Below are 21,284 nucleotides of genomic sequence, written 5' to 3'. Positions count from 1 at the left end.
CTTCATTGAAATTGGCGACAGTGCTTAAAAGTGTGAACTCCTCACAGCCCATCTGCTATCGAGTAGTTGAAAACTCCAGTCAAGCTTGGTAAGAAGGGATGGGGTGTTGGGATCTGAAGATACTACTTCGTACATCAGCCTGGTCGAAACGTTGTTTTTGTCCGCTTTAGAAGTGCCACAAATCAATCCACGTCACAGAGAGTTCAAAAGTCATTTTAGTTCAACGCACTGTTGTCATCTACAACCAGCATCCTTTGATCAATTCACCATGTTTGCATTATCTTGATTAATGTTCTTCGTGATCATCTTCCTGACTTTGTGCGATTCACAGCTACTAGTATAGAGATACATTGTTTCTGCATCGAAGTTTGAACCAACATAACTCTTCAAAACATGCCAGAACTCATTGAATGGCCATGCGACGTTCCCGGATGCCAAAATTTCGTATGTGAGCAAGGTGCAATTTGCTACATGTGTTTTGAAGTTCGATGTGATGAGCACGATAAATCACCTCTTCATGCATGTCGTGAACCTCAAACGAATGTAAGCATGTTCGATCTCAACAGGACAAAGTGCATCGCTCATCATCGTCTTTCATGCATGACAGGCGGAGCGGCAACAGAGGAAGAATAACACTAAAAAACGATATGTAAGTGGTAGACCGGTATTTAAGCTACAGGTTTGTTCACATTGCTCTGCCTTCTACGTAGCTCGGGATCTTACTGTCCAAAGTAGAGGAATACAAACACGAAATCATCAAAGATGCAGAACGACATGGATTGGGACAATGCGAATTGGTGCTTCCAACGGATACCGAAGAATTCTTTGAATCCAGTCGAGCGTCCGGTTTCAACATACATTTCCCCCTGAATTGGCAAGATGGTACCAAGTGGCTTCTGCGGGTACGACAAGATCTAGGTCATCGACTACCCCGACAAGTACGTGAGCTCAGTATCAGGAGTGAAGTGACAACATTATCAATACTCCAAGATAACGGTATTCCTGTCCCCGCCGCTTGGCTACCTGCCTACATTGGAACTGACGAAGAGGACCCTCATTCAGGTAAGCACCATACAGCGCATCATTGGCAGTTGTGCTAATCATCAAAAATGGCAGAACCACCATTTGATTACTTTTTCTACGAGTTTCTGGAAGGTAAAACTTGGACTATACCTAAACATCCATGGTATGCCATGGATCTACCTCAAGATACATTATCTCACTTCATTGAAGGATATGCTAAACACCAAATCCAGATGTCTCTGATCCAACTTCCTGTTAAGCAAATTGGCTGCCTTCAACCATCAAAGCTCACAGAAACAGTAGAAGCTGGTCCAATAATCGCTCGAGGAACTTTTCAAAATTCTAAACCTCCTTATCTCCTTGGACCGTTCTCGACTCAAAGAGACCGATACCTTGCTCACATCGACGCTACTCTTCGATATATCATACTAGGTGCAGTCAGTCGCTATGACTGTCTTGATGCTTATCTCTGGCATCTAGAACTGAGGGAGCTGGTCAGTCATAGCGATGTTCTCGCTCAACCTATTGAAGAAGTGCACATAAAACATGACGATGAGAAAGGAGATCATCTCATGTGGGATGAGGAAGGGAATATTGTTGGTATATTGGATTGGGAATGGTGAGTATCTCAATGACTTATCGGTTTCCCTGAAGGCTCTCTGGATGTCTTCTTCGACTTGGTAGCTAAGGTATTCGGTAGGGCATACACTACGACCAAAGGCGAAGCATTCGCTGCTCCCTATATCTTTTACGAGGATATCGATTATATTACGGCGGATAATATTATGACTAAAGAGGAACAACTTCTTATTGATTGTTACGAGCGCCATTCAAGACCCGATTTAGCAGATTGCGTTCGAGGCGGAAGACTTTATCAACGATTACGGCACATAGGTCAATATGCTGATCATAATTGGAAAAGGGGATTCAGAGAACCTTTCGGACCTAACCCTGCACCAAATTTCCACCCACCCAAATACGATGTGGATTGGAGGGTTTACATGATGAAAAGGTACACTGACGATGTCGGCCTGGCAGACATCATGCAAAGATCAAGGTGCACAATTGAAAAATCGGAAGAGGAGGCTCGCAAATGGCATCAAGAGAAGGAATAGAAATGAAAAAGAGCATGAAGTGAACCAGGAAAGTGTGCCATTCGTTGCGTATATCCAGACCCGCTATGCTATACTTTCGCTTTTGAGGTAGTTTAGTCTATGAACATGCATGATGTATAGAATGTGGAGAGTTAAGATCGAGCGATATCTACACTGTATCACAGCCTCTCAGAGCGCCGATCCACCCGTTACTTTAACCTATATATACAGTATCTTGTGAAAAGCCCGTTATGACATGCCAGATTGTGTAATTTATGCTAAGGCTAAGGGACAGTCTGGCATCAGCAATGATACTGACACAAATGGGAGGATATGACGGGGAAACATACCTTAATGAGTACAATTTTTATGTTCTTCATGCACCGCAGACGCGTGAATGGCAGGTATGACTTCGATCGGAACCTCATCCATCGTAAGGTCCCCGACTTGTTTCACAAGCTCCTGCTCTTCTCGCTTTTTCTGGTCCATTTTCTCTTTTTTCTTTGCCAGATGTTTTTGGCGTTTCTTCTCTGCTTCCTCAGTATGCCATTTCTTGGCTTTTTCTTCGGCCTTTGCAATTGACCATCCATGCTGTTGAAGCAAATCGCTGAGTCCTGCATGATCCTTGTATCGCTTCATCATGTATACACGCCAGTCTACATCTTGAGCTGGAGGATGAAAATCTTTTGGAATGTCATCGCCAAAAACCTCTCTAAATCCAGATTTTTGGTAAACAGGATCGTACTGCCCTATTCGCTGTAAACGTAGATACAATCTACCATTTCTGACGCAGTCTGCCAAGTCAGGTCGATCGTATCTTTCGTAGCATGCAATGAGTATGTTCTCGTCCCTAGTAAGGCTATTATTGCCGCCGAAGACAAATTGAGCTTGTCGGTTGAATATGAAAGGAGGTGAAAAAGCTTCCGCTTTAGTTGTTGCATATGCCCTTTGATATCGACGGCCTTGTGTCAGCGTGATGGTGGCCCCAACGAAGAGTATGAGCCAACTCACCATTGCCAATCAATCACTCCTACGATATTTCCATCATCATCAACCATGAGGTGGTCTCCTTTCTCATCATCGTGCTTGATGAACAACTGATCAGGCTTTTCACTCAACACCTTTGAAGCCTCCACAAGCTCTCTTATCTCCAGATGCCATAGATATTCATCAATAGGTTGAGTTTCTTGAAGTGCGTTGATAGATATATAGTGTAAGGCAGCATCGATGTGCGTAAGATACCGCTCTTTATTCGTAGAGAATGGACCAAAGAAATAAGGCGGTTCCGGCTTCATGAAACAACCACGACGGACGATTGGTCCAGTTCTGCTCGACAAGCCTTGATCATCTGCTTCGTTCATGTAGATACAACCAATCTCTCTGTAAGGTAATTTGATCTCTGATAACCGAATTTGAAGTTTAGCGTATTCGTCTATGAAACGATGTAAACGATGGTCTGGAAGATCGATTAGCCCAAAATACCCTTCTCTAGGGAGGTGACAAGGGTTCCCATTAACAAATTCGTAGTAGAAATAATCAAATGGTGGGGCTGAACAGAAGTCAGTATGTGCGGTAGACTTGAAAAACTTTCTGCATACCTGAATTATCGTCTGTATTGCTCAGGGCGGGAGGAAAAAAGGCTTCCGGTACAGGAATCCCTTTCTCTCTCAGAACTTTCAGAGTTGCCACTTCGCTCGATATGTCCGTATTTGCAATTTCTTTTGGTGGTCGATGTCCGCGATTCTGACGGACCCGCAAAAGCCACTTGACGCCGTCATCAAAGTTCAAATTGAAGTGTAAGTTGAATCCTGCATTTTGGTTGGCTTCTACGAATGCATCGACATTCATCGGCACCGTTAACGCGCACGGACACCCAGGTCGAAGTTGTTGAGCTTCGTTGATTATAAACCTTTCATGTTGCCTCAACTGTTCCAAGAGATTACCGAACTAAATGGGTCATACAGTGTTCTGTCATCACTTGTAAGTCAACGATGCAATTAAAGGCTCGCTCACATATTTGACCTGAGCTTCCGCATGGACCTTCAATTTCGCATGGCGTGCTTCTTCATGAGTCTTCTATCAATGGACATCAGCGAAGTCTGATATTAGCAGCGACCAATTTGAGCAGAGACACACGGAAACCCACTGTCTGATCTAACTTGAGACAACCATGATATTTTGGCACATTATGTTTGTTGCAATGCGACTTTACGCACCAATCGCAGATCACAAAGTAACCAATCGCGGTCTTTTTGCAATTCATGATATCGCAATGGTACTCGACTAATTCGGGCATGATGGGCCGACCTTCAATGAGACCAGAGTAGAAAACAATTCTGGACGTGTATCTGAATAGGCTGGAAATGATGATGTTATCGTGTATGAATGGGTATAAAGATGAATGCCCAATTAAGATGCATCGTTGAACAATGCTGCAGGGTGAAACAAACAAACACTGATGGGTTCTGATCAAATCAACCTCGAGCGAAAGTGGCACTTTACATCCAAGATAGCGGTGAAACCTTCAGGTACGATCAAGATCCAAACAATTACACGCTCTTCGGCGCGAACGGCGGATACTGTGTTCAGAAGAAAAAGGACAAGCGAAGCTTACTGACTTCAGACATGTCAACTACAGCCATGGACACTGTACCTACACTTCTCAAGGAAGCAGACAAACAATTATCAACAAAGGGGAGGATTGATATCGTGCATAGCATCGGTGGTGGTTGTGCCGGAAAAGGAGGGTTTATTAGACCTCTGTCTTCTGGAGAACTTATCAAGCGATGTCAAAGAGGAAAGATGTGTGGGAATTTATAACTCATGTATCGTCATTTCACTCATCCCCGTTTGCTTCTCTCAAAAACAGTCGTTAACTGTTTCAAATCAATCAAAGAGTCTTCTGCACGAACTTTCAGCGACGTCACCTGGTACTCACGTCGTATTCACAGCGTGCCATCGAGTTAAAGGCGACTCGATCTGCTGAAGATAAGAGACATATATGCAATTGATAGATATTAAAGGACCAAAAGATTCTTTTATACATTGCTGCCCCTCCCTAGACAGCAAGATATCCGTCAACTGATAGCAAAAACTAAAATCCAACACTAAGATCTGATATATAGAATATGTGAGCCTTCATCAACGTCTACTATATGATCTACTATGGATGGGTTGCTTATTTCGGCCCGTTCTCATTCATTGAAGGGCTTGCCCGGTATGTCCTCCTCGCCCAGGATCGAGTAAGAGAGATGCGGGACAAGTGTGCGCTCGTCGTAAGTGAAAGTCAAAGATGATTGCAACCCAGATGGAGTAGTGGTATGCTAAGTCGTTGTATACCAAGACTCCCGCGACTATTCTCAACCTCCTCCCCCAGATGCCGAGTCGAGCAGTGAAGCAGAAACCGATCCAAATGCAAGCACTGATTCTGACGACGATGAAACCCCAGAAGGTGTTACTAGTGAGTTGAAAATTCAAGTTCGTTGAAGCGAGATTTTGCTAGAGCGGTTTATACCCAGTTACGAGTACTGTCCCTCAAATTGATCAGCAATCCGAAACTGTTGAGTCTGGTAGTGGATCTGGATCCGACTCAAACGCCAGCGTCGAGGATGATAATGGGGATCAAACGGATGATAGTGACGACAGTAACGACCAAGAGCACGTCAATGGGATTCATCAAGCAGAAGGTCGTATGAATAACGGCAATAACCCACAGCTCGCCAATAACTGCCCTCTTTGTGCTCGTTCCCCCTCAGCACATGAAGGTGGGGTGTTTTGTGCCAATCGTAAGCAAGAGCTTTTGCCCCTTAAATTCAGCTTATACCTTCCACAGATTCTGTCGATTTCTCTCAGATTCCTGATCCCGGCTCTCACCGTGGTAGCAGCAGCTCTGGTTCTGATACCGGTTCTGGTTATCACAGTGGGTCTGGAGGTGTTTCAGAAGACGATGATGGTTATGTCCAGAAGGAGACCAGGATTAATGATGATTACCAAAGGTGAGGGGAGGCAAAAAGATACTTGATCTGATGAGTCATACCACAGTTGAATAAACGAGAGAAGTTTTGATCGTTTTTCGTGAATCGAGAACAAGTAAGTTAGTTTTGGCGAGTCCGGTCAGGTCCCAGTCACAGTGTCATTGAATATGTATGGAAGTCCGAGTTATAACGCGATATCAAAGAATGCACATAATGTCCATATGGTTCACGTCTAAGCGTCTGGCAATAAACCATGCATGAGAGATAACAACACCTATTGATACAATATGGAATCCTTCCCTAACCGATCGTCGTAAATAGACTGAATAACTGTACAAACGAAGAATCCTAATTTACACAAATCATAGCCTCATTCTTTATGGACAAACACGATATAAACGAAGGAGCGATAATACAAGGGGCGCGGAGATGAGAGGGAGGATTGTTCACACCATGAGATGCAGAGCAATGGAATTTGATATGTGGCAAAAAGGGAGTAGGTTATGCAGAAAGGTAATTTGTGTGAGGGGAAGGCTCAGATCCTGATCCTGATCCTGCACTCAGAATGAATCCTAATTTACCAAGACATTTGATCAAATCGGCTTTGGAGACTGGTTTATTGAGTACAGCGGAGAAGAGAGTTCCTTCTTCGGTGACGACCTGATGCTGTTCGTATGAAGTTGCAGCAATGACTATTGGTAAAAGGTCATGTCGTCAGCGTTCTTTCAGATTTACAAAAAAGAGGGGGACTTACTAGGAGTATTTTGATTATGATTATTGGTAGATCTGATCATTCGAGCTACTTGTTCTCCGTTGACTACCGGCATATGAATGTCACAGATGATCACGTCGAAGCCTGATTGAACAGTGATGAGCTTCATCACTATAGCAAGAAAGGATGCGAACAGACTTACGGATACTGCCCATAGTAGCAGCCAAAGCGGCTGGACCATCGTCTACGCAGATACATCGACAGCCCATTCTTGTGAGTAATGTTTCGAGGATCTATCATCGCAATTAGCTTTATTACCTTTCCATTTTAGAGTGGAAACTCACTTTTTGTGAGATAGGATTATCTTCAGCGATCAGAACATCTAGACCTCTATCCATCATACCCGTTCCGAGTGAATGTGGACCTTCTGGACTTTCTAGCGGTATATTGGGATTTGGCTCTGTTGAATTTAACGAAACTTGTCTACGTTGTCTCCATAATTCAGCTGAAGTACTTCCTGCACTTGAACCTGAACCTGCTCTGACTCTCATCGGAGCCGAGTTTCTTCTTGCAAGTTCGTTTTCTTCAGTCAGTTTAACTCTGTCTATAGCGTTTAATTCTGATGGTCTCCTGAAATGTTGTGGGAGAGGCATCATTCCTGGAGTCTGCGGTGGAACGTTGCTTGCTCTCGAAGGTGTTGAAGCTGCTGATGAAGTAGACGTGGTAGGTGAAGGTGGTCCTTGTCCTCCTACACTTCCACTTCCACTTCCACTTCCAAATGATGTATTGGTATTGGTATTTACATCTGAAAGTTTCCGTTTTGATCTATCCTGTAACTTGATCGATAAACTTCTAGGTCTTCGAGTTGAGCTACCAGTCAAATTCGCTGGACCTTCCAAGGTTTGACCTATAGGTGCCATTGAATCTGACCTCATTTTCCTTATAACATCATCATTGGCTTGTTTCAAACTTGGTAAATTCTTGTAAGTGAAAGTACCGAAATCATCTTGTTCAGCCATATCATCTACTATAGCACTCATATCTTCTGCTGCTTTAGGCGATAATAATGGTGGTCCAGGCTTGAGATTTGATGCTTGTTTCAACACCTGTGGTACACTACTGTCATCGTGGAATCCATGTGCTGCACCTCTAGCATCGAAATAATCGGTTGATTCCGGATCAGTCACTTCGGGAACAAAACTTGCTTCAGCAGTCGCGATAGTGGTCCAATCGATACCATCAAAGAATGGATGTCGCTTGACTTCTTCCGCGCCTCTAGCTCCAAGTCGCTTCTGAGGGTCTGTACACATCAACCGGTTCATCAGATCTTTGGTTTCTGGTAAGATGTCCATCTCATCTTCGTGCCAATCTATTCTTCGAGACACCACATTGTCAAATACTTTTTCCGGAGTCTCAGCATGGAATGGTGGAATGCCATATAAGAATTCGTAGAGTACTACACCCAGTGCCCACCAATCGACAGCGGCATCATCTTGACCTATGCCCAAGATACTTTCAGGTGCTAAGTAATCTGGGGTTCCAACAAATTTGGCAGGATCTTTACCCCCATTGGCAGGGATATCATTGATTTTGGGACCTAATGACATCTGCCGAATGTATTTGGGAATAACACCAGCAGATTCTGAGCCACTCGACTCATCTGCAGAAGCTGTTTCTTGAAGCTGCTGAGAGAAATACGATTGACTCATTCGAGAAAGAGGTTGAACGTTGATTAAATCAGGCGACAGCATTGGTGAATCGTTAGAGGAGGAGTTGGACACAGTACGGGAGTAGGAAGGCCGTTGTCTTGTTGAACCACGTAAGGATGTTCCTCGAAGGTAGGCAGGTCTGGGTCCACCAACTTGACGATTCAGGAGACCGATCCGTGAAAGACCAAAATCAGTGAGCTTAAGATGACCTCGTGAGTCGATGAGCAGATTGTCAGGTTTGATATCACTAGACAAGTATCAGTGTACGGTCCTGCGCTCGGGATTCAAATCCGGACTCACCGATGAACGATATTCCTAGCATGGAGATATTCTAAACCCAAGACAACTTCTGCAGTATAATTCCTAGCCCAATCTTCACTTAATCCACCTAACGTTTTTACGAGAGTAGCACAATCACCTCCATTCAAGTATTCCATGACCAGATACAGGTATTCTTTGGACTGGAATGAGAAGAACAGTCTGACCACATATGGAGAACTAGCTTGATTCATGAGGATCGTTCTTTCGGCTTTAACGTTCGTGATCTGATTCTTGGCTATCATATCAGATTTCTTTAGAGCTTTGATAGCGAAGTAATCTCCTGTAGCTACTTTTTTCGCTAAATAGACTGAGCCAAATGCACCTCTACTGATAGGTTTAATGATTTCGAAATCCTTTATGGAAGGTTGAGCACCACGAGATTGCAAGGCAGCTGAGGGGATTCGAGGTGATAGAGGAGCATCACTACCTCGTAGAGCTCTTGAGGAAGTTGAAATACGCCGATGATGATTGTGTTTGTCGTGAGGAACAAGAAGAGGCGAATTACTTTTGGATCCTGGTCTGCTTGAAGATTGATGAGATTGTGACTGTGGTGGTGCTTGGGAAGGGACGTAGATCGGAGATGCAGATAAGATCGGTGCGGGAGGGGTGACAACCGGAGCAGATACAGGTAATCTCGGAGCGGGAGTATGTATATGAGCAGGAGTCTGGACTTGAGTGTGGACAGCAGGAGTAGGAGCAGTGATCGTGACTGAACTAGCAGATAAATCTCCATATCCACTAGGTTGTCTCTGAGGATGACCTTGAGTAATAGGTAACCTAGCTTGAGGAGCTATCTTTCTTGGTCCAGGAGGTGAAGTATCTAGATTTTCAATAGGATTAGGGATCCCAATTGCAGTGGGTGATATTTGATTTTCAGTGGGTGAATGATCACTTAAGTCAATACAACCTTCGATTCCTTCGGATCCACTATCAGATTGACTACTATCACCTCTTTCGTCCAGTATTTGATTTACTTTATCTTCCCACTCGTGCCTTGTTTTCTCTGAATACCTAATCGTACTTTGCATTCTAGCTATTGCCTTTTGTTTTCGTCGGAGTTGATCTTCCACATGAGTGAAAAGAAGATTCAATGCTCGATCACTGGTATGTGGTCTTCGCCATCTTGTGATACGACCAAGCTTTTCTTCCGAAGCAGGTGACAGATAGCGTTGAACAGTGAAAGGTAAATCAGCTTCATCTTCTTGTACGGAAGGAGTTTCGATATGTCGAGCCACATTGAGAATGGTGATCACATCTTGCAGATGCTCGTGAGCAATTTTACGAACTTCGACACCTTGTGGCATTTGGGGCATTGCTCCTTCATCATTGGTAATGACTGAGTCAGGTAGAGTGTAGAATAAGACACCTTGATACTGAGCCGGTTGATTCGGTTGCGCAGTGTCAATATCCGTGTTGAGTTTGACGACTGTTTGTTGTAGGTCATGTAAACAATCATCACATTCCATTATCTCAGCTTCCAATCGGTGAACGGCGTCACAAGTTTCGTTGTGTTTTTCAAAGAACCATGTAACAATTTCTCTTTCACAGATTCGACATAGAATACCTTCTGTAGAAATGATACCGCCTCGTGGGAAGGCAGCGTCGGTGATAGCTTCCACTTGCGTTGCGGGCACAGGCTTCAAGACCCACATGGTATGTGATGGTTCGTTATTCTCCCTCATGAGCATTCCCACACCTTCAAGTTCGATGTACACAGGACCAGGTTGTCTGACATCCTTTTCGGGATCTTCAAGCACGTGAACTTCGAATCGGAATCGCAATTGAACAGTGTTGTTATCGTCGGCCACTAAGGTCTGAGTGGCTTCGGCGAAGACTGAAGCATCACCAGGAGCTAAAAGATCGGTAATGGGCTTTCCAAGCACATCCTCTGGATCTTGTCTGTTGGATCATAAAACATCAGTCAAAGTGACCCAAGTGAGGGCGAAAGCGAACTTACCCCACTACCTCCATGACTGCATCATTGACGTATTCAATTCGTTCCCCTTGTAAGCTCAATTCCATAACGATGTTCACACTCTTCGCATGTTCAGCCAAGAACTTCAGATCGTCTACGGCTTGAGCTTTTGGTGTACCTGCAGTGGGACCGGTAGCGGTTTTTGCAGTGAACGGGACAGATAGATCTGGAGAACCGATATCGAGACTGGTTGCAGAGACTGGTCTATCTGGGATATGAGTAGGAGCTAGAGAAGGTGAAAATCTTGATTCTCCCAAAGCAGCTTTGAATTCTTGATCAAATCTAGGTTCTTCTCTTGAAGGCTTCATAACGAAAAGTAAAGGCTCATTTTCATCGTCTTCATCAAATTTCCAAAATCCTTTCTCGGCTTCCCACCAATCTAGTACTCTGCTTAAATTGGCTACAGCCATCAAAATATCAACATACCAATCTCTTCCTGGCCAATCATCATGTTTATCCCAATTGGAACCGGATTTCTGTAGTTTCTGAATGATCTCCGTGCACATTGTAGCACGCGCCACGAGAGTATTGACACTCGAATCAAGGACTTCTGTAGCTAGGACGATCAGATCTTGTAAAGCAGTCAAGAAGAGTTGATCATCATCAACTTCATCTTGTATAACTTGAGCATTGCTTCGAGAAACACCGGGCATCGGTGATCTTGAACGAGAGGTAGAACGAGAGCTGGTGTTAGATTGTGTTCGGTCAAGAGCGAGAGACATGTTGCGACTTGCTCGAGCAGGTTGATAATTACGTGGGATTGCGCTTGACCTGCGTCGAGATGTGACTCTACTTGGACTACTTGGAAGCATTGAAAGTCGCTTGTTGGGACTCATGGCTGGTCGTGAAATGGAAGGCCGTCTACTGGGTCCGCGGGACGATGACACTATGCGGTCAATGTAGATTAGCTACCTCCTATCCCTTCATGTTGATCCTTTCAGCAAATGCCACTTACCGGCTCGAGACCTTATGCCTTCGTTTTCTGTCCTTTCTCCAGCGTCACTCTCCGTTTCCGTGTCGATGATGGGCGAATCATTCAGATTTAGTGCATCGAAATAATCCAACGGAATCTCTTCGGTACGGTCTTCTTCCTCTCTTTGCTTCTCCACAAATGAGGTGATAGCATCGATGGTCTTCTTTAGAGTTGCATCACAGACCCCCTTTGCGGCGTTCAAGCGATGCTTGATGTGCTGTCTCACCGAAGCCACTGTGATATCTGCACCTGGAGCGACCGGTCTATTCTCGTCACTTCCTCTGCGTTCTTGACCCAGGGCATATACGGGAGAAGGTGTTTGATCCCATCGGGGAACACCGGGTGTAAGTCCTGGACCAAGTGATTGAGCGAAAGAGGACGATCGAGATGTGCCTTGACTTGGCCTTTCGAATGCGCTTGTACCGAGAGGAACCATTCGTGGTTGACTAACACTCAAAGACGCGCTAGAATTACTTTGCGAGCTTGGTTGAGTGAGAATGTTCGATTCAAGATCCAGCCGAAGATTAGGCTGACGTCTCCGAGTTTCAAGTGATCCACTTCCACGGCTAGGAGGGATAGATGTTTCTTCAGGTACAGTAGAAGGGTGTCGCATAGGCATGTGAGGGAGCGAGGGCGTTATAGTTGTTTCTCTCGATGACTGACGAGATAATCGTGCAATATCAGCCGATGTCGATCCCATGATACTAGCGGTCTCGCGTAAGTCATTGTGTAATAGCCTAGAACGAAGTTCGGCATGAGACACGACTGGTCTTAGGGATAAAGAAGAGTCTCTTCGTGCTTCAGGTGCCAAAAGGGCTGGTTGAAGATGATGAAGTGAAGGGATCTCACTTGGTCTTCGGGAACTGGGTTCAGAGGGGATCCGGTTCTGAACATGATGACCTAGAGTGCTTGGTCGGTTCGAGTGTTGATGATGTTGATCTTCAGGTGTGAAATTGCTCTTGACAGCATTCCACCAACCTTCCATTTTTGACACCAGATTCTTCTTTTTCTTTCCTCCACCAGAAGATGAACTATCCGTCTTCCCAGAACTTCCTGAAGACTGCCTTTGACGCTCAAACAAGTTTGCCTTTTTCTGCAATGGAGACAGTTTAGGGTCGATCAGAGATAATGATGATCGGATTGACAAGCTTCTTCTTCGTAAAGAACCTGATTGCGAGAGAGGAGGACCAAAGTCGTCACGAGAGGTGGTCGGAGTGAGAGCAATAGCGCTGGATGTGTCGTAATTTGGTGTAGGGGTGACATCTAGGTCCTGGGAAGGTCTCGGCGGTTCTTCAGGTATCGAAGCGTTGAGTAGAGGGATAACAGGACTGTCTTCGACACTGCTCATCCGCTTCGCAGCTTCAGCTTCGGCTCGGATTTTAGCTTCTTTATATCGCTTGTAACAATCCATCCAATCAACCCATTCAATACCTCCAAGCGTTCCACTGGCACTAGATTGCCTTTCCATCATGCTGCCCATTTCCATCCCAGCCGATGCAGGTGCAAATCTCGATGGTCCAGCATTCGAATGAGCCAAGGCAGGCCCAGAGGAACGGTCATGAACACTTGATCCAGGAGACTCCGTCGCTATGGATATGGCTCGAGATAGCTCATGCATTGCTACAGGGAATGGAGGGAGATCCTCTCCTGGAGAAGAAGCTGCGGAAGGAGATTGTCCAAGATCACCCCACTGAGCTTGGCGCGACGTCCGAGGAGCTGCTAACATTGCCGGTGCTCCTGTACTTGTTGAACGATTGAATGCTGGTGGCAACAAACCTTCTCCACGAGTCTATCAAAGATACGATCAGCTTTTGCTATTGGTAAAAACGACAATGCACTCACTTGACTCCCTCCACTCGAAGGCCGCCATCTTTGCAATTTGGCCTGCCTACTCTGCATAATCATGCTAGCATGACTTGCAGCATCTCCTAGACCAGGGAATCCAGCCAAATCCATTGCTATGTTTTGTCCGGTGATCGATCGACCTCGGACTGCTCCAAGTGCACCCGGTGTAGCAGTGCCTGTGGTTCCTTCAGGAATGCTGAAAGCTGTCGTTGGGGGCATAGTAAGACCCAGACCGTATGAGGATGTTTTGGAAGTCGGTGAGGGATTCGTACTCTCAGGAGGGGAAGGGCGCAGTGTAGGTGAGTCGGTCAATTCGGTCATTATAGCAGACTTCAGTGCGCCTTCATGTAATGAAGTGCGATAACGATGATGCCGTGCCGAAGGAGTGAAAGCCTCGGATAAGCCACCCACAGAGTCAATCGGAAGCGAAGGTCGAGGTCGGGGTTGTGTTGGAACGAGGGGAGTCTTGAATGCGGATGGTGGAGCCAAGCTGGGTCCTGATGTGGATCTATATGATTGACCGGTGCCCGAGGTAGGAGCTGTTGTCGAAGCAGTGCTCTTCTCTATTGTTGGCGACAAACTGCGAAGACCTGCAGGGGTCACTGGAACGGACATTGTCGGTCGACCTTTTCCTATATCGAGGGGTGATACGAGATTAGACTTCATCGGAGGTGGAGGCATAGAAGTGAAATGTGCCAATTCTCTTGTGGGCGGCAGAGGTGAGGATCCGACAGGAGATGGGTTCGGTGTGGGCACAGATGCAGTTGAGGTACCTGAAGGTGGACTGGAGTTTGAGGGAGGAGGAGTGGCCATATTTCCAGTATTCTTGATTAGCTCCGCAGCCAATCTCACACTAGTCGGTACCCGATTGAGACGAATGGCTCCACCTGCGGAAGAAGTTGAAGTGGCAGCTGTGGAGCCTTCACTTGGTAAGCTGTTGGGCGGACTGAAGCGGGTCGAGGCGTCGGTTGATGAAGTCCATGGGGAAGGAAGTGGGTTAAGGGGTGATACCATTGAGGCCGATGTGGATAGATTAGTGACCGCATTCGAGCTTCTCCCATTGCCAACGACAGGCATTTTTCGAATGTCAAGTGCAGAAGGATTCAGGAACTCGGAAGGTCTTCGTTGTCTTGAAGGACTGTGAAAAGGAACTTGAGCTCAGGAGTCTATGACAAGAGGAAGAGGTGGCGAACAATCGTCATTTAATCACACCACTAAACTTACCTAGACAGACCGACAGGAGCCGTTCGTTCCCTTTCTCTCCTTGGACTGGACGTGCTCAAGACATCTTTTCCTTTCCCTTTGTCCTTAAGCGATCCACTCCCACTGCCGAACGATGATCCTGACGTCGACGTAGTATCCCAATTACTTCCCCAACCAAGTCCTAATATGTTTCCTTCCTTCGATGATTCCGCGCCGACGGATGTAGGAGGTATGGCTATTGATCGCCGTCGAGGCGAGGTATCTGGACCGAAATCCGGGCTCCCAAAATTGACAGGACTAGAACCTGCCAAACTACTTGGTACTGTGACACCTAAACCTACTGAACTTCCACTACTTTCACTTCTCTCTCTTGATGATATTGAGACTGAATCCTCAGCTTGTGGGCGAGCGGAATTCTCAAATCGCCTTGATGTTGGATGTGTGGGTGACTCCCTTTTCGACGTCGAAGTTGAGGTTGACGATGAAGGTGGAGATTGTTTGAGGACAGGCGAAGGTAAATTACCTGTTAAAGCTGAGCCACTCGCTGACCGCTTGTTCTTCATAAGTAAAGAAGTCGGTGTCACAGCTTGATGACGAGATGAAGTTGTTGGACTTGCAGGACGAGATAAAGAGGAGATATGAGCTGTTGAAGGACTAGCAGTTTGACTTGTAGTGAGAAGTACTGGACTAGCTGTTCTAGGTCTAGGGAATTGTTCCAATGATCTTTTGGGTGTTCCGCTACCTGTTGATCCTTGTTGACTTGCTCTACGTGGTCTGATGATATCTCTCTCATCATCATCTGAATTGTCCAATGAAGACTGTGAAGAATTTGAGGACGTATCTGAATTGGATGGGACAGTAATAGCTTGAGCTAGAGGTGAAGGGAAAGAAGGTGTCGCAGCGAAATTTGCTGGATGCTTCCTGTGTTGAGGTAAAGGTGTTGGTGTTGGAGATATGATGGAAGGAGGTGGTATTTGCAATGAGGATGGGACATTGTTATTTGACGTTGAAGCTGACAATAAAGACGTTGAACCAGATCCGACTGGGCGAGGTACACTGTTTGAGGTGGTGGTGGTGGTCGTCGTCGTCGTAGCTGAAGAATCTGCAGATAACGTAGGTGAATTACGTGGTGAAGGAGAATGATTAGGAGATATATTACGATTCTCATCATCTTCAAAATAGAAGACACCACCCGACATCTTCGTGATATCTAGAGGATATCGTCAGCTCATACTATCGAGATTTGCGGGCTACCGAAGGCTTCTTGCTTACCTCTAAGATGGCGTGTAAGAAGTACTATATATATATCCTCGAGTCATGTCCTTGTCTGTCGGCTTTAACTGATGTGACCGCTCTTAGCTATTCCGATACCCCAACACTGGATGACAACCCTCGTTTCCTCCGTTCAACCTTTCTTTCGCTTTTCCTTTCCCTATTCCTTTTTGGTATCTTGACGCTATTCCTCCGTTTCCGTCTCCTTTTCCTTATGCTTGTGATTTACGCGTATGTATTCGAGCCGTATAATGCGTTGAGCGGATTCAGTGTGGCTGGTGTAAGCTGAATAGTCGGTGGGAGATGAATGTGGATGATTTATGGTTTGCGCTTAGAGCCGAGTGTTAAATATGAAACGAGGGATTTTCGTGCTTTGCTGTCGTTTTTTTGAATGCACTACTATCAAATGGTGATATGTATGATTGAATCAACATAAATTGAACTTTCCCATACGTTTGGATGAGATATATTCGAAAATCGTGTCGAAAGAAGGAAAGTGAAAGCGAATGACAAGGGAAGATTGTGGGAAGGGTTGGGATGGGATGGCTGCGATAGTGATATCACACTTACAATTCTTCGTAGTGATTCCCTTTTATCTTCTCAGTTCAATACCTATGATACCTATGTGTCCATCGCCTGTATTCCCATCGTTTCAAATTGATATTGGATGATATACTTGAATGGATTGGATAAAGGGGGAGTATTCAATCGAATCTTTGGGACCGTGTATGAGTGTTTCGTGTCTTCCCTAATTCCTAATTCCTTAATTCCTTAATTATACCACTCGTGTCGATGTTATCACACTGCACACCGAGAGAATGCGTTACCCGTGATGGAGCTCGATCGAGCGGTGGGGGGATACCTCGCTTTGAAAGATGAGTTGACTGATGTATTTGTTAGTGTCTTTTTGTCATCTGTTCACTACGAGTACTATCAAACTGGCACTAGTGGTGAATGAATGAATCATTTAATGCGCCACTCTCTCTCTCTCAGGGTGAAAACACAAATAGGTGAATAGTTACGTAATGGTCTTTATGGTGATCGGTTATCGGAGGTAAACTCGCCGGGGGCCATCAAACATGGGATGAATCCATGAATATGAACAAACAGTTTCAGAGTAATGACATGATACAAAGAGTACGAGTACAGTATGCAATCATTCTTTATATACAACCTGTCATCGTCAATGTCCTTCTTCTTCTTCTTCTTCTTCTTCTTCTTCTTTTGCCAACGAGTCGCCACATCCTCACATCCCTTGCTTCCCCCTAAGATTGTACCCTTCCCTTCTTCTCGCGACTAGTGATAGTGTGACCACTATACTCGTCATCATCGTCGTCTTTGCCTCTTTTCCTCTTCCGTGACGCGTTCACTTTACCTCTACCTCTGCCTCCTCTGCCTTTCGGGATCATCCCCTGTCCCTCTTCCATGTCATCATGGTCGTTGTCATTGTCGTTGTCGTTACCATTTTCGTTATCGTTATCATCGAATTCTTCACTTAATCCCATTTCTTTCCAATTCAGTCCAACCAGTCCTCCGTACTCATCGTCAACGTCCAGCTCTTCCTCTTCTTCGTCTTCTTCACCCCCGCCATTCTCCTCTAAACCAGCGCCATTGGTTACTGGTCTGCTCCTTTTGTTCATCTTCAATAACGGCCCGATGCCTTCAAACTGTTTTCTTCCTGTAGTAGATATCAACCGACTACGTATTTTGAATAAATCTCTTTTGGCTTGTTTCGCATTCGTGTTGTAATTACTAGAAGTTCGAACACTCATACCGGTAGTGGTGGTAGTGGTAGTGGTAGTGATAGTGGTACTTCTGCTTTCTCTTGATGAGTTTGATAACGGTGATAATGGTGGGTTATAATATGACACCGAGTTTGAGGACATGGATTCAGCATCGAACTCGACATCTCGGTCGATATCCCAATGTTCATCGGAGAATGGAGTTTCTCTGTTGGATGTGACAGAGATATGATCTTCAGTTGCTACCGGATCTTCTATGTCCCAGATTCCGCTTCTTCTATACCTTTCTTTCCTCATTTTAGCTTCTTTTTCCGTGAGCAAAACATCATTTATATCTTCTCCCGATTCTTTCGTGAAAAGTATATCTAATTCTTTATCCAATTGGTCACTATCGATCTGTTGGTTCATTGGATTCAATGGTGTTGGACCGGGGTAATGATGAAGGAGGAGTCGAGTATGAATGACTGAGTATGGTATATGTTGTATCGGAAGTTCTTGAGGCTTGATTCCAGCTCTTAGTAAACATTCAATTGGGCTCCAATGTGATCTACGGGATTGTAACCATTCACCTAGATCGATTTTTCTTGGATCACCGTTCACACCTATACTTCTTAAATAATCCGTTGTTATGGTTTTAGGCATTGATCCAATTTTGACTTGACTCCTTATCCAATTCCACATGTATTGTTCCACTAACGGAGAGACTATCGTTCCAGATGATTGTAAAAGTGGTATTCTCATCTGAACGTACTCTTCTCTTTCACGAATCAACAATCCTACATGAGCATCTTCGACAGGTGCCCTTGGTCCATATGTTGATCCTGCAGAAGACATGGTGCGTGATGGCGTTTGTCCAGCAGGACTGGAAGGGATCACCCTTGGTAAGGAAGATGGAGAAGGGGAAGCCTTCAAACTTCCATATGAAGATGATACTTGATTCATTCGAGGCGATGAATGAGCACTAGCTGCAGGTGTACTGAGTGAGTCGGTAACACCTAATCTACCATGAGGATGTCTGATTGCTGTTTCTGCTTCAGAAGCGGATCCAGCACCAGACGTAGAATCGAGAGAGGAGTTACGGGACATAAGTACCGGAGAATGGGAGAGATCGGAAGACGAGTCAAGAGCGATGCGAAGTTGGTTTGTTGGCTGTATAATGGGTGGCGCTGAATGATTATCGATGTTGAAACCTTTCGGACCGATAGTAAAGGCGAAAGGTTGTTTTCCATTTACTACAGCTTTGGCATTTGCGTTGATTTGAGCAAGACTGGGTGGGGAGACTCCAGCGTATGGTCCATCTTGACCTTCATCGCTACTGTAGTCTTCTGCTTCATCCGACGATGGATCAGGTTCATCAATCATCCTCTGTAATGATTTTTCCTCCGGTGGAGGAACAAATTGGGAGGCAGGCGGTCTTGGCCATGGAGGGGTTGCTGTAATTGTTGATCCAGATGAGATGTAGTTGCGATATTGCGCATTGACCACATTGGGATTCCACCCTATAACGGAAGGCAGTCTGGATCTTGCTTTTGCAAGTGGTTCAAATTGAGCTATCGCTTTTCTTGCAGCTTCGGCATGATTTTTGTACTTGTAAGATACACGAGGTTTGACGGATTTTGGGTTTGATATTGCGGATGGAGGTCTTTGTATCATTTGTGCTCTGGTTTGTTGAGCTAGTGGATCTTGTTTATAATGATATATTTGAGCTGAAACCACGAACAACTTTCTAGATAACCAAATTTCATCTTCTAATGCCATGACAGTCATTCTAAATCTAAGTCTAGCTTTGAGTACTCTAGGCCAATGGGCAACTAGAACAGGAGCGGCAGCTACTGCCAGATCAATTTCCGGAATAGGTCTTCTTCTATCTCCGTTAAATCCTAAAGTCCCATCACCAAATCCACCTTTACTGGGCAAAGACATTATTGGGAATGGTATACCAGCATCTGAAATTGAGGTCGACCAAGCAATTAACATATTTCTCATATCTCTAAATCGTTCTGCTGATACCCATTGTTGCCGATCATATTCAGCCGCGAGTTCACGTTGAAAAGATGAATACTGAGGCATAACATTTTCAGATGCACTTTGAATGGCCCATTGAGTTAGGGCAATGGATATCGATGGACTGCTTTTGTTTCCCCACAATCTGACGCATTCTTGAATTTGATAGAGATGGAAAGCATGGGGTACAACCTTATCCCAGTTGAAATCATCAAAATAATTGAAATCGCTAATGGACCAATCTCTTTCGCCTTTAGTGATTTTCGGTTTCGTTTTCAGTTGTTTCAACCTTTCTTCGAATGGTAATTCCATAAGTGTTCGGAGTCGGTTGCTGATTTGCATGACGTATAGGAGGTTAGATTCAAGTGGTGTGAGGACGAAGTTGACGAATCTGGAATAACGAGCAAATATAGTTTTTAGGTATTCCAGAGAATCTAAATGACCGAAACTATCCTCCGCGAAAGAATTCGCACGACGCTGTTGAACCCACCAAACAGAATTAGTTTTCCTCAGATGATGGAGCGTCAGAACACTGTAGGGGAGGATCGATTGACTCACAAACATTTCCCATAAAGTTGGATTCTTGACTTTTTCATCACCTTTAGTATACATTGGTATATCCCTTTTCTTCCTCTTGATCCCCGATGCTTGTAGTTTATTTTGAAGGATTATGACTGAACTTTCCTGTGCAGCGAACTTGATAGCTACGGCGACCAGGTATTTTGTTCTTCTTACTTGAGCTCGATGAAGGAGATGTACTCTTCCATAATGTTCTTTTTCCATTTCTCTCATACGTTCAAACCACTGTTTAGCACCATTTCGAAGTGTTTCACCTGGACCACCTATGATACTAGTATGTGGAGATCTTATACCGAGATACAGGTTGAGCAAATCTTCTACTCCTTCCTGTATACGTATAGAGCCATCAGTTACTTGAAGTTTAAGGGATAAAGATCAATATTTGGCATGAAGCAGCTACTATAAAAGAGGAAGGGAGATACTCACTTTGAATTTGTATTCTACCCTATCTAATTGTTCTCTTGTTTGTAATCTACTATCCTCATCTATGATACTTCCAATAACGTTTGATACACTAACATATTGAGATTGTTCGGTGACTCTCTGATCTATAAGACCACAATTTGGACAAGCCCAATTACCTAATGGATCAGGTTCGAGATTGATCGATTCGCCTTGTGTACGGGAACATTGCTTGCAGAGTGACATTTTGAGTGATTGAAGGATAAGTTTGTGGGGAACTTGACAGAGATTTTGGGATGAGGTGTCTGGATTGATGGTAGAGAAGTGTAAAGGCGCGTCGAAGGTGAGCGGTAGAGGGTATGTCGATTCTTATTCCCAAGAGTCGAAGAGGAGAGCTCGAGTACCGCTTTATCAAGCCATAAGCGGAGATAAAGCAGGGATATCTAAGCCATGTTG

The 21,284-nt window shown here is 44.8% G+C and overlaps 4 protein-coding genes across 4 annotated transcripts; 1 reads left to right on the top strand and 3 right to left on the bottom strand.

Annotated features, from left to right (window-relative positions):
* Positions 1–393: 393 nt before the first annotated feature.
* Positions 394–2,138, top strand: IL334_002915 (uncharacterized protein; the record flags this gene model as incomplete). The annotated part of the gene is made up of 5 exons (XM_062934653.1): positions 394–543; positions 608–649; positions 711–1,062; positions 1,117–1,642; positions 1,724–2,138. 5 exons carry the CDS (start codon positions 394–396, stop codon positions 2,136–2,138), a joined length of 1,485 nt encoding a protein of 494 aa, XP_062790704.1.
* Positions 2,139–2,468: 330 nt separating this feature from the next.
* Positions 2,469–4,413, bottom strand: IL334_002914 (uncharacterized protein; the record flags this gene model as incomplete). Its single annotated transcript, XM_062934652.1, has 5 exons — positions 2,469–3,063; positions 3,129–3,666; positions 3,716–4,064; positions 4,131–4,193; positions 4,264–4,413. 5 exons carry the CDS (start codon positions 4,411–4,413, stop codon positions 2,469–2,471), a joined length of 1,695 nt encoding a protein of 564 aa, XP_062790703.1.
* A 2,179-nt stretch (positions 4,414–6,592) lies between these two features.
* IL334_002913 (uncharacterized protein) lies at positions 6,593–16,028 on the bottom strand (the record flags this gene model as incomplete). Its single annotated transcript, XM_062934651.1, has 9 exons — positions 6,593–6,783; positions 6,846–6,947; positions 7,006–7,096; positions 7,148–8,759; positions 8,813–10,732; positions 10,791–11,694; positions 11,764–13,570; positions 13,624–14,764; positions 14,851–16,028. The coding sequence occupies 9 exons, from the start codon at positions 16,026–16,028 to the stop codon at positions 6,593–6,595; spliced, it is 8,946 nt and encodes a 2,981-aa protein (XP_062790702.1).
* Positions 16,029–17,366: 1,338 nt separating this feature from the next.
* Positions 17,367–21,074, bottom strand: IL334_002912 (uncharacterized protein; the record flags this gene model as incomplete). Its single annotated transcript, XM_062934650.1, has 3 exons — positions 17,367–20,324; positions 20,406–20,753; positions 20,853–21,074. 3 exons carry the CDS (start codon positions 21,072–21,074, stop codon positions 17,367–17,369), a joined length of 3,528 nt encoding a protein of 1,175 aa, XP_062790701.1.
* Positions 21,075–21,284: the final 210 nt, after the last annotated feature.

The sequence above is a fragment of the Kwoniella shivajii genome, chromosome 3 (genome assembly GCF_035658355.1).
Source record: "Kwoniella shivajii chromosome 3, complete sequence".
NCBI classification, from domain to species: domain Eukaryota; kingdom Fungi; phylum Basidiomycota; class Tremellomycetes; order Tremellales; family Cryptococcaceae; genus Kwoniella; species Kwoniella shivajii.
The sequence above is the reverse complement of the archived record's forward strand: the minus strand, read 5'-3'. Positions and strand labels throughout refer to the sequence as shown.